The following is a 13,264-nucleotide window of genomic DNA, read 5'->3' on the forward strand; positions in this document are numbered from 1 at the left end:
ATTTGGACCCAGTAGTAAAACTGCCAGTGCCCACAATGTATGAAACACGAGACAATTTAACTTGGTTTGCACACTGATGTCACCAGGCCTTTCTATCCACACAGACTCAATCTGGTACCCCTACCTCAAACCCTATCAACACCCTACGGGTCCCTGAGTGCTCTGCCTCCCCTGCCAAGAATTGGCCAATCCAGAGCAGCAGGAAGACGCAGCACACACCTCAGCATCGCCATGCACCTCGCCCAGTTGGGATCCATCTGCTCAGTGGCCACCCAGAGTCATCACTGGACCAAATAGCACTTTTATTCCATGGATTCACAACATTTTAACAGACTAGACGGTTCTAGAAAGGAGGGCTAAGGCTATAGATTCAGTTTGGCACCCAGACTGAGTTAGAGACCATAAGCTCAAGGCCTGTGCTGAGGCAGGTGGTCTGTCTGAGGGTCTTGCCACCTGGAATCCAAGGTCAACCCTGGGTTCAAGGCTTGTCTATTGCAGGCTCTGGAACCCGTACATGGCACAGTGCTGTAACTACACTAGTCAGTGGTGAGGACATTTCAACATCAGCCACATTCCTCCTCCTCTCCTTCTCCACGACTCTTCATGGAAGCAAGGCAAGCAGCTGGCTCCACACCACTGGACCAGCCTCCTGGGAATGTCCCAGGCCAACTCTCCTCAGGAGAAGGGGGCACAAGCTGCTCAAAGGTGCACCTCTTGGAACAGCATGCTTAAACAAAGCCAGCTCCGGCCTGGCTATGCCACGGCGTGCGTAGCAAGATCCCTCCACCGCTGGCTTAGGCCCTCAATCGTGTCCCGAAGCATCAGTGTCCAGTCTTCCCCTCTTCGCATCGGGGTGCAGCGTGTCTCCATATGCTGCAGGGCCAGGATCTCAGCTGGAGTCTCAGGAGTCAGTCCAGCGGCCAGGACTGCTTCTGGGAACTTGGCTGCCGAAGCAGGGGCCAGGCAGCACCTGGGGGCACTGTCCAGGATGGGGGTAGGTGGCAGCACAACAGGTGGGAGAATAGGTAGGAGGATGGGAAAGGACAAGGCAGAAGGGACAGGGAAAGGGCCAAGGGAAAGGTTGGGGGCAGAGTGGAACAAGAAGGGAGAGACATACACACAGGATTAGCTCTCTGAACTTCCTGTACAATGATACTGCCCAGCCAAATGTTCCTGGTAGAAGGTCCAGTGCAACCACCGCCTCTCCCCATGGGCTGGATACAGGCCATACTCCCTCTTCAAGGCCCATCGTTCTTGAGCCTAGCTACGCGCAGCACCTATCACACTCATTAAAGCCCGCAGCTCTGCATGGCCTGTTTGGAGAAGAGGAGTTGTCCCTGGAGGTCAAGGGGTTCCCAGTGGCCCAGGCCCCATTGCTGGTACCTGGGCCGCTGTCTGTCGGTCTGCTGGTAATGGTAGCTCACTGCCACGGCCGAGTGAGGGCATAGCAGGTACCGGTTCTCCGCCCAGCAGCGCCCCATGGTCTGGGTGATGGTCTTATCAGACACCGACTCAGACGTCACTGCCTCTGAGAGCTGAAGGTGGGGAGTCAGTCAGAGGGCAGGCGTTGGCACTGGGGAAGCAGGAAAAGGGCTAAAAGTCCTGCTCTGACGTCACAGCCAAACCAACGCCAGGCACTCAGTGAACTGCAGAGCAAGTGGTGGATTAGGTCCCACTGAAATCAGTTCCTCAGTTTTGAGTTGACTCACTCACCTTGGAGGAAGGAGAGGTTTGTTTGAAATCAATGCATCTAAATGTCTGCAGCTCACGAATCAAGTGCAGTGAGTGTGTGGTCCTGCACAGCAGCCTGGCATGGCACAGGCAGTCTGTCACGTGCACCCGGCGGGGGGGCACCTCCCTTAGGAAGTCCTTGGTACTCACAGAGGAAAACTCCCTCAGTGTGGTCTCTAAAACTGTACCCGGTGCAATGTAGCAAACACCACGCACATACTTGATGGCAACAGAACCATGTGCTTCAACTGCTTCTGCAACAATTTCCCCCAGTAGGGTTCAGAGAAGGCAATTAACAGAGTTTCTTTCCTCCTCTTCCTTATATTTTACTTAATTTTTTTGTCTGAGAGTAACAGCAAGAAAGAGGCAGATAGACATAGAAAGAGAGAATATGGGCACATGCCAGGGCATCTAGCCACTACAAATGAACTCCAGATTCATGAGCCACCTTGTGTATCTGACTTTATGTGGGTACTGGGGAATCGAACCTGGGTCCTTAGGCTTTGCAGGCAAGTACCTTAACCACTGAGCAATCTCTTCAGCCCTCTTCCTTCTTTTTTGGTCCTGGGGATTAAACATGTCATCTACCACTGAGATACATCATCCAACATGGTGAATGTATTTCATTTTTGTATTTCCAAAAGCTAGCACAGTTCTTGGGTTGCAGCAGACAGATAATGTGAATTAATGGATGAATTAATGAATTAATGATGTTCGTCCAGCAAATGGAGTGTTTCATGGGTGTGTACCCAGTGAAAAATGGGGTGACATGGTTTCTGGCTTCATGGAGGATCTTGTCTGTGTGAGGAGAAGGAATTGGAATGTCATAACAAAGCATTTACAAAACAAACTGATGTCTGGCTTCATTAAAACAAAAAGCATGGGGGCTGGAGGGATGGCTTAGTGATTAAGGCATCTGCCTGCAAAGCCAAAGGACCCAGGTCAGATTCCCCAGGACCCACATTAGCCAGATGCACAAGGGGGCTCACATGTCTGGAGTTTGTTTTCAGTGGCTGGAGGCCCTGGAACACCAATTTTTTTCTCTCTCTAATCTCTCCCTCTTTCTCTGTTAAATAAATTAAATTAAATTAAAATATTTTTTAAAAGCATGGCATCTAGAGAGTTGGCTCAGTAGTTAAAGGTACTTGCTTGCAAAGCCTGATGGCCTGGGTTCAATTCCCCATCACCCCAGTAACCACAAAGTGGTACATGTATCTGGAGCCCATTTGTAGAGAATGACAAGAGACCCTGGCACACTCATTCCCTTCCTCTCTCTCTCCCTCCCTCTCTCTCTTTCTCTTCCTTGCAAATATACAGTAAAATAACATAGACATAGGCAATTAATGACTGCTGAGGAAAGGAGAAATATTTTCTTCACTGGTACAGCCACTGTTAAATTGTTCATGCTCCTGTAAACAACCCTAATTAAATGCATCGGGTCACCAGAAACAAAACAAAACAAACATAGACATGAAAGTAGATGTTGACCACTTGGGACAAGGGGATCAGCAGAAGTAGAAGAGAGATAAGAGAGGGTAATGGGGGGAATATGATCAAAATTCATTCTGCACATGAATGAAAATGACAGCCTATAATGTACAATTAATGTGTGATAAAAAGTGTATAGATTCCAAAAGAAAGAAATCCCACTCTAGCCTACTCAGCCTCAAAAGAACTGGCATTTTTTGGGAGGAAGGGCTGAAATTGGGGTGCCCTGGGACTCTGTCCTTCCACCCAGGTACTATACTACATAGAAAGAATCTTCTAGATACTGTCAGACTCCAACAGCCAGGTGACCACGGCCTTCATGGTGTTACAAGGGATGCCAACCATGCAGCATCATGTTATTTAGGGGACAGTTAAAAGGAATTAGGAAGACCAGGTTTGCAAGTGAGGGTTCTCTTCAACTATGGGGAAATGAAAATAGATTGTGCAAGCTAGGAGGAGCACATTCTAGTTCTGTGTGAAGAACTTCATGAGTGTTAGTGCTCACTCGCTGGGACCATTTAGTGGGTGGTTGGTACAGAAAATTAAAGGCCGCTTCAGAAATCCTATATGTTACATATAAAATAAGTCAGATCACCAATCTGCATTAAAATAAAGACAATCCTTTCCAACTAGATTCCTAAAATAAACAAATCTACTTGAACCAAGAAGTATGTAAAGTGCATCAGGTGTATTTTTGACTTAAATCTCACAACACTATGAGGCAGGCCTTTTATTGTCCCCATTTTACAGGTGGTGAAGTTGAGGTAGCCTGTTTAAGAAACTGAACCAAGCCCAGAGTGGTGGCACACACTCAGGAGGCAGAGGTAGGAGGATCACTGTGAGTTTGAGGCCACCCTGAGACTACATAGTAAATTCCAGGTCAGCCTGGGCTACAGTGGGACCCTACCTCAAAAAAACCAAAAATAAATAAATAAGTAAAAAAGAAAGGAAGAAACTGAACCAATGCCTCACAGATGAGCCTGGCAGATTCTAAGCTATGCTCTCCTTTGCCACCTCTCATTCAATAAATGTGACTGCAAAAACATCTGGCTGTCCCTGCAAGGCTCAGAGATCATCACAGAGAGGGGATGGAAAGCACATAAGAGTCAAAAGAAGGGGAGGAATGCTTACAATGCTACCTTCTAGACACAAAGTGGCCTTGATATACACAAGACCTGCATAACAACAGCGGAAAAGTTATGACATCAAAATGGAAGAGAGGGCCGGGCATGCTGGCACGTGCCTTTAATCCTAGCACTTGGGAGGCAGAGGCAGGAGGACCACCGAGAGTTCAAGGCCACCCTGAGACTACATAGTGAATTTCAGGTCAACCTGGGCTAGACTGAGACCCTACCTTGAAAAAAAAAAAAATGGAAGAGAGGGCTGGAGAGATGGCTCAGTGGTTAAGGTATTTGCCTGCAAAGCAAAACAACCAAAGATTGATTCACCAGTACCCACGTAAAACCAGATGCACAAAGTAGTGCATGCTCTGGAGGTTTTTTCTAGTGACTAGAAGCCCTAGTGCAACCATTCTCTCTTTCTCTCTCTGCTTAAAAACAAACAAAAATATAATTTTTAAAATAAAAACAGAGAAAGGAGACTACTTGGAAAGAAGAAGGGATTCAGAGGATGAGATATGGGAGGAGGAAAAGAAAGTTTGGTGAGAGGGAATTATGCTCATAGTACATTGTCTACATTTACAGAAACTGTAAATAAAAAGTTTTTAAGGGCTGGAGAGATGGCTTAGCGGTTAAGCGCTTGCCTGTGAAGCCAAAGGACCCCGGTTCAAGGCTCGGTTCCCCAGGTCCCACGTTAGCCAGATGCACAAGGGGGCGCACGCGTCTGGAGTTCGTTTGCAGTGGCTGGAAGCCCTGGCGTGCCCATTCTCTCTCTCTCCCTCTGTCTGTCTTTCTCTCTATGTCTGTCGTTCTCAAATAAATAAATAATGAACAAAAAAAAAAAATTAAAAAAAAAAAGTTTTTAAGACACCTGGCTTAGACTGGAAAGATAGGTCGGATGGTAAAGTACTCACCTCCAAGCATGTGACTTGAGTTCAATTCTCAGTACCCATGTAAAATGTTGGGCATGGTGGTATGTGCCTATAATCTCTTTGCCAGGAAGGTGGAAACAGGAGGATCCCTGTGACTTGCTGGCCCGCTAATCCAGACTAATTGGTGAGCTCCAAGCCAATGAGAGACCCCGTCTCACAGGAGGTGGACAGCGTTCCTGAGAATAACTGAGGTTGTTCTGTAGTCTCCACACACGAGTACACACCTGCCTACACATGTGAAGATGAACCCATGTGTGCACTAATGTATCTGAGCTCAATTAGAAAGATAAATCAGGTGGCGCACGCCTTTAATCCCAGCACTCAGGAGGCAGAGGTAGGAGGATCGCTGTGAGTTTGAGGCTACCCTGAGACTACATAGTGAATTCCAGGCCAGCCTGGCTAGTGGGAGACCCTACCTTGAAAAACAAAACAAAACAACAATATATATATAACAGAGCTGGAGAGATGGTTTAGTGGTTAAGGCACTTGCCTGCAAAGCCTAAGGACCCATGTTCGACTCTCCAGGTTCCACGTAAGCCAGACACACAAAGTGATGGAAGTGTGCAAGGTCACACATGTGCACACGGCGGCGCATGAGTCTGGAGTTCAACTTCAGTGGTTGGAGGCCCTGGCATGCCAATTCTCTCTCTCTTTCTCTCTCTTTCGCATTAAAAAAAGTCCTGTCTGCTGGGCTTGCCTCAAAAAATATATACATATGTCACATGAATGATATCTGAGGTTGTCCTCTCACCTCCACACACCTGAACACATGCCTGATCACACATGTGAACATATACACATATGCACATACATGCATGCATAATTTTTAAAATAATCCTGACTCACAGCAGATGCTTAGAAAACAGTCTGCCCCTTCCTTCACCCAGTCTTCCAAACCCCAAATCTGTCGTGTGGCTGCACCCTTTCCCTCTTGTGAGTGGCGTGGGCAGTGACCGACCTTGCCATGAAGCTCCTTGGACAGATGCAGTCTTTGGGTCCTTTCAAACTGCTCCATGAGGGTCCTCGTCACCTGGCTGTTGGAGTCTGACAGCAACCAGAAGATCCTCTCCATGTTGTACGGTACCTGGGTGGAGGGGCAGAGTCCCAGGCCTGGTCTAGCCCCACACCACCACCGCCCAGGCCAGATCTGCTCGTCTCCCCACAGGCCCACCTGAATGTCCATAGCTGATGCCAAGGTAGGTTTGACGGCCTCGGACAGAGAGAAGTCTCCCTGCTGGACAGTCCTGTGGATGATGTCATTGCAGTTCACCACCACAACCAGGTGGATGGGCAGGCCCATCTTCTGAGCAATGCATCCAGCTTGAGACAAGACAAGAGGGTAAGGACAGGGGTTTTGACAAAAGCTAATATATTTTTAAGTTGAGCTTAAACAAAACTGGGAAACGTTTGTGCTTTCTGTTGAATGTGCGGTGTGCATGTATATATGCGTGTGTCTATGGAGGGCATGAGTGTGTGTGTGTGAATGTGTGTGTGTGTGTGTGTATGTAGGTGTGAGTGCATGTGTTTGTGTTGTGGAGGCCAAAGGACAACCTCAGGCAATAACTTCAGGAACACTGGCTATAACCTTTCAGACTGGCTCTCTCACTGGCCCGGAGCTCACCAATTAAGCTAGACTGGCTGGCCAGTGAGCCCGGGGACCCGCCTGCACCCCCACACACACACTGGGATAACAGCTGTGCATGACCATTCCTGGCATTTATATAGGTACTAGGGATGGAACTTGGGTCCTCACGCTAGCGAGGTAAGCATTTCCCCAGTTCCTTCTGCGCTCTGTGAAGAAGAGAGACAAGGAAAGGAAAGGGGAGAAGCTAGGGAAAGGGGAAAGGAGGGGGAATGGAAAGGGGAAGGGGAAGACGAGAAGAGGGGAAGGGAGGGGACCGGAGGGGTGTCACCATGCCCTGTTCCGTGTGAGGCTGTTCTGTTTCAGCCACTAACCAAGTACCAATAAGCATGCCCAGGACTGTGAGACAAGCCATTTGCAGAAGAAGAAAGGAAAAAATCAAGAGGTTGAAATGTCCTGAAAAGCCCATTAAGCAGCAGTCCAGGGCACAGTCTTCCTCCGACGCATCCTCCCAGAACCAGCAGGAAGGGATGATCCCCAGATCCCTCCAACAACAGCTCTTGTTTGTGGGGAACAAACAAGGAATTCCTTACTGTGGGAGATGCACCCAAACATGTGCCATAGCAAAGAAAGGCTTTGTAGAACTTCTTGGGTAGTCTTTTTCTGCTGAGTGGTTAAGGGGAGCTTGGGACAGCTACAGAACTCCAATATCACACATTTGTTTTTTGAGGGGACAGGTTCTCATGCAGCTCAAACTGGCCTCATTATGTTGCCAAGAATGACCTTGAATTTATGATCCTCCTGCTTCTACCTGCACAGTGCTGGAATTACAGGCACATACCACACCTCACCCAGTTTGATGTATTAAGTACTGAGAATCAAACCCAGGGCTTCACAGGCACTCTACCAACTGAGCTACCTCCCAGCCTCCTTTTTTTTTTTTTTTTTTTTTTTTTTTTTTTTTTTTTGAGACAGGGTCTCACCAATTTCACATAAGTCTGGAAAGTACTTTTGCATTCTTAGTTCCCTGATCTCATGAAAACTTCAGGATATCCTTAAGTGACAAGGAGAAATGGAAGCTCAGGAGGGCCCAGGGACTTCAAGTTGAACAGTCCCAGACAGACTGCCTTCCTCAAACATCGCGTGCATTTTTTTGTTCCAGGTGCTAGATGGAATGCCACAGCTGCAGGTGGCCTTACTACCTGAAAGGTGACATGAAGGGAAGCGTGATGGCCGTCACACTGTGGGTAGTAAAGAAATTATGCCTCCTAGCCTAACAACCTGGGTTTGACCAGTACCCACTTGAAGCCAGATGCACTGAGTGGTACATGCATCTGGGGTTCACTTGCAGCAGCTAGAGGCCCTGGTGTGCCCATTTCCTCCCCACCCCCCACCTCCTTGCAAATAAAAATTACTTTTTTAAAAAAAATTTTTGTTGTTTATTTATTTGAGAGCGACAGAGAGAGAAAGAGAGAGAGAGAACAGGCACGCCAGGGCTTCCAGCCACTGCAAACGAACTCCAGATGCCTGCACCCCCTTGGGCATCTGGCTAACGTGGGTGCTGGGGAATCGAGCCTCAAACCGGGGTCCTTAGGTTTCACAGGCAAGCGCTTAACCACTAAGCCATCTCTCCAGCCCCAAAGTTACTTTTTTTTTTTAAGTTGGAGTTTCCTAGCCACTAAGATGCCTTTGTGGTCTTACCTAAACCAGCCCAGTGCCTGTGAGAAGCAATGCTAGAGACATAACGATGGAAACAATAAAACTATCACGTTGAGAGCTGGCAAGGACACAGCTCTAGCCTGCCTGGGCTGTCATCCAGTCTGCTGTCAGCCACTCTGTAACCAGGGGCAAGCTCACTTCTCTTTGTCTCAAGTTCCTCATGCTAAAATAATAGTACTTGGGGCTGAGGATGGCTTAGTGGTTAAGACATTTGCCTGCAAAGCCAAAGGGCCCAGGTTCAATTCCCCAGGACCCACATAACCAGATGCACAAGGTGATAATGTGTCTGGAGTTTGTTCGCAGAGGCTGGAGGCCCTGGCATGTCCATGCTCTCTCTTTTGTGTTCTCTCTCTCTCTCTCTCTCTTAAATAAATTAATTAATTAAATAACAGTATTAGGGCGGGGGAGAGATCTCAGCAGATAAAGGCTTTGCTTGCAAACCTGGCTCAGAGTTGGTCTGTGGTCAATTCACAAATATAAAGCCAGATGCATAAAGTGGTGCATGCATCTGGAGTTCACTTACAGCTGCAAGAGGCTCTGGCACACCCATTCATATTCCCTCTCTCTCTCTTTGCTCACAAACAAATAAAAATATAAAATAAAATAACAGTACAGTTGAACATCCATATCCATGGGTTCACACCTACAAATTCAACTAACCATAAATCAAAACTATTCAAAAACAAGGTGTGATGATACCCCCTATTATCTCAGCATTTGGAATGCTGAGGCGGGAATATGGAGACTCCAAGGCCAACTTGGACCAAACTGAGTTCAAGGCAAGCCCTCGTTATGTCATGAGATCCGGTCTTAACAAAAACAAAACCGAGGGTTCAGGAGATGCGGCAGGGCTAACGGCTCATGTTCCACAAGCCTGCTGATCTGAGTTTGATCTCCAGCACCCACGTAAAGCTGGATGCAACGCGGAACATGCACCTGTAACCCCAACAGACCAACAGCAATGGACGACGGAGTCAGGAAAATCCCAAAGTGCACACTTAGTTCACACAAAGTTCACTTCCTAACAGAAAAAAATAAAATAAAAAGGAACTCTGTCCCAAGTAAGGTAGAAAGAGAGGAGCAACACTTGGAGGAGTCCTCTGACCTCCACACACATGCCATATATATATATATGTGCTATATATATATATATATGTGTGCCATGACATATATATAAAACCAGTGAAAAAATGCATCTGTACTAAACACATAAACACTTCTTGTCATTACTCCCCATTATTTAGATAGCATTTATATGTATGTGTGTGTATATATATATAAATCTTCAAAAGATGAGCTTACAAAAGTGGATATGTATAAGGTCTGTGCAAATACTATGTCATTTTATTCAAGAAACTTGAGTATTCACAGGAGATCCTCAACCACTCACCCATGTACACAAGGGCAACTGTGGTGTCAAAGCACTTAGGCTTGCCCCTGGGCAAACAACAGCTGCTTGCGATGGTCTTAGTGCCACGCAGCGTGCAACACTTTGCCTGGACAAAGTTCATATGCACACAAGGATCACATCTGCTCCGCACAGCAGTCCTGAGAGATATGATAAGAGATCCAGTCTCCCTTTTTACAGCCCAGGGGTTGCATCTGAGGAACTGGCCCATGGCCGTTCAGCTAGGGCGGACAGAACCGGGGCCAGAATCCCAAGTCCGGTGCCCTCTCTGCCTCGCGTGGCCTCGGGGCGGGTCCAAAGGAGAGCACGCCGCTGGTCACGGAGCAGCTTGCCTCCTCGGCGGGCAGCGGGCCAAAGCGGAGGCGAGCAGGCCTCTGGGTGTAGAAGCTGAGCCTTGATTCTGTCTCAGTTTCTGCCGAGTGAGCGAGCACGGGTCCCACCCTATGCCTGAGCCCTCTCTCTCCCCCTGCAGCACGATCGGGGTGCTTCCACCCAAGCAAGGGCGCAGGAAACCTCGTAGGGTGATCTGCGTGGTTTCCTGTCGCCTTCTGAACCAAGCACCACCTTCTTTTCACCTTCACAGCAGCCTGCAGAGCTCCGTTTTGTTTCTGGACAGCCCACCTGCACGCCGGGGTCCCCTTACCTGCAAGGTTCCCACCAGCCCCTGTGGGCACAACCACCTCCACGGGGGGCAGAACGTGGGAGTCCAAGGAAGCCGCACAGCGGAAGTAAGCGAAGAAGTGGTGGGCCATTTGCACCAGGACGCGGCACCAGTTGATGGAATTGAGGCTCATGAGATTGTGCTTCCGGACAAAGGGCACGTCCGCAAACACCGCCTTGATGGGCTCATCCAGCTCGTCGCTGTTCCCTTCCACTGCGGGCCAGAGCAGAGGACAGCCCTCAGCAGCAGCAAGCAACCCCTGGCCGTCAGCAGTGGGGCCACCAAGGCCCTTCCAGGGCGGCCTCACCCTCCTAGACCTCAGCTTAGCCTTTGTTTTTCACTGGTGCATAGCTTGGCTTGGCTGTCTAGCCTCAGGATTAAATTCCTTGTGGATAGAATCCATGTCTCTTCGTCTTGAGATAAAAGTAAATGCGGTCAGAACCATGTCCACTGTTTCTACCATTCTACAAACCTTGATATAAAATATCAGTCCTCTGGGATGCTGGGGAAAGAACTCCCCCGGTAGTCCATGCTCCTTTCCTCCTCTCTTCTGCAAAGGAGAATGAACTGTTCACCGGGCTGGGAGATAGGACTGAGCCTTACCCTATCGTCCTAAGGGTCTGGGGAGAAACTCCCACTATTTCCCTGTGATCTGCCCTCACTGAGATCACAAGGGTGGTTGCTGTGACCCCTGCTCCTATGTGGTAGGTGGGCTTTCTTGGGCAGACATTTTCCCTTAACGGGTGTATGTATCAGTTCAATTTATGGGTGAATTATTGGGTAAATTATCGGTAAATTGTCCACTAGTCCAACATATATTCCCCACCCAGCTATCTGAGTAATTACAACAAAACTGGTGGCCATGTGACACCTGGGCCTGGATCCATACTTGGAGGAAAATGCCAGAGCAAGGCATTAAAGTCGTGAGCCATGTTCTCCTAACACTGGGTGACAGTCATGAGACTTGGAGACTGGCTGTGGGTCCACATGCAAACCCCACATGGTCTGAGCCAGTCATGGTGATTCAGTGTCTTTGCTATCACCAAGCCAACCCATGCCTGCCATTCCCATAGAGTCAGGGTTGGGTCCAAGATGGGCATATGAGAAATTGAGGCCAGTGAGGCTTGAAGGGATGTTTGCTTGGGTTCTAGAGAAAGACTCACTGTTTTTAAGGAAGAGCCCTAGGCAAAGGGAGCGCTAGCCATCATGAGTCACCATCCTGTGTCCAATCACGAGATGCAGGAGCCCAGGATGGGAGACGGCAGAGCAGAGAATGGGAAGTGTTTGGGTTCCTGACTGCACTGTTGACTTTCTGAATCGACCAGGTAAAAGCCCACTCCATCTCTGGCCTTCAGATACAGAAGCTGGAAACTGCTCTTTAAGCTGGACTGCAATGGATCTGCTGTGACTTCAACCAAAAGCATTCCAAATAATATAATTCATAAATACCTAATGCCTACTAATTATTCTGTGCATATGAACCACAGAATGTACATAGAAATTAGTGACCTTATAAACTCAGGATTGATGTGGTCCAACCCTACCTCCCCGGCTCCTTAAGGAAAAACACACATATTTCCTGTTGATTCCTAATCTTACATACATTCTCTTTGCAGCCATGCTAGAAGTCTCCAAGAAGGAAGAATTTGAACAGGGCTGTTTCTAAATATAACCAATTTCTCTAAAGTCCTCTGTACTGTTTTCTCGATGCTCAGAGCACAAACAAAAGCATGCCTTCAGCTCCAGCAATAACACTACCTACCGCAGTCACTATCATCCCTGCCTGCCACTGCTTCACACAGTGGACAATGTTCTCCAACTCCCAGGCCCATCAAGAGCTTCTATTTATGTCTTTAGGTAAGAGCATCTGTCCCAGGCAAGAAAGGAGTTGGTTGCAGGACAATAAGAAAAATGATTCTCGGGCTGGAGAGATGGCTTAGCAGTTAAGTGCTTGCCTGTGAAGCCTAAGGACCCCGGTTCGAGGCTCGATTCCCCAGGTCCCACATTAGCCAGATGCACAAGGGGGCGCACGCGTCTGGAGTTTGTTTGCAGAGGCTGGTAGCCCTGGCGCGCCCATTCTCTCTCTCTCCCTCTATCTGTCTTTCTCTGTGTGTCTATCACTCTCAAATAAATAAATAAAAAATAAAATAAAATAAATTAAAAAAGAAAAGAAAAATGATTCTCTGCTTCGATGCTAGGAAAAGACAGTCTTAGACACAGAATTAGCAATGTTGGCGCTGGGGTCTAACAGGGACACCTGGGATCCTGAATGTTGTGCATTGAAGTCTGGCAATGACTGCAGAAAAGTGCAGACCAATGCTAATGAGTAAGAGTTCTGCCAACAGTGGATTAGCTAAACCACAGGCTTCACACTGGATTGTACCTGGGTCTGCTAAGGAAAAGAGCAGAGGGGCGTTTTGTTTGCGCTTGCATAACTAGACAAAGGATATTCTTGCAGCTCCCACTGGTAAGGTTTGCTCCCACAGTGGTCTTGCCTCTTGACAAAGCTGCTATTACCTAAAAACATCCCCTGTGAGATCACACCAGGAGACGAGGCCAGTTGTAGAAGGAATATTTTTGCTACACTTGTGTGTCAAATGAGTGACCGAACCATGTCAGGCTAAA

The 13,264-nt window shown here is 48.0% G+C and overlaps 1 protein-coding gene across 5 annotated transcripts in view; it reads right to left on the reverse strand.

The window, feature by feature from the left end:
* Window positions 1–285: 285 nt before the first annotated feature.
* The window catches only part of Thnsl2 (threonine synthase like 2), a 19,475-nt gene continuing 6,496 nt past the window's right edge, over window positions 286–13,264 (reverse strand). For 2 of the 5 annotated variants that reach the window (XM_045151435.1, XM_045151436.1), the window contains 5 exons: window positions 10,622–10,852; window positions 6,441–6,589; window positions 6,228–6,353; window positions 1,384–1,535; window positions 286–979 (listed from right to left, as the gene is read on the reverse strand). In XM_045151435.1, coding sequence (XP_045007370.1) covers window positions 754–979; window positions 1,384–1,535; window positions 6,228–6,353; window positions 6,441–6,589; window positions 10,622–10,852 — 884 coding nt within the window. In that variant the 3' untranslated portion in view covers window positions 286–753. Of the gene's footprint in view, window positions 980–1,383; window positions 1,574–6,227; window positions 6,354–6,440; window positions 6,590–10,621; window positions 10,853–13,264 lie in introns of those variants that run through there. The other 3 variants (XM_045151437.1, XM_045151438.1, XM_045151439.1) reach the window with 3 other exon arrangements.

This window comes from Jaculus jaculus, chromosome 6 (assembly GCF_020740685.1).
Source record: "Jaculus jaculus isolate mJacJac1 chromosome 6, mJacJac1.mat.Y.cur, whole genome shotgun sequence".
Lineage (NCBI taxonomy): Eukaryota > Metazoa > Chordata > Mammalia > Rodentia > Dipodidae > Jaculus > Jaculus jaculus.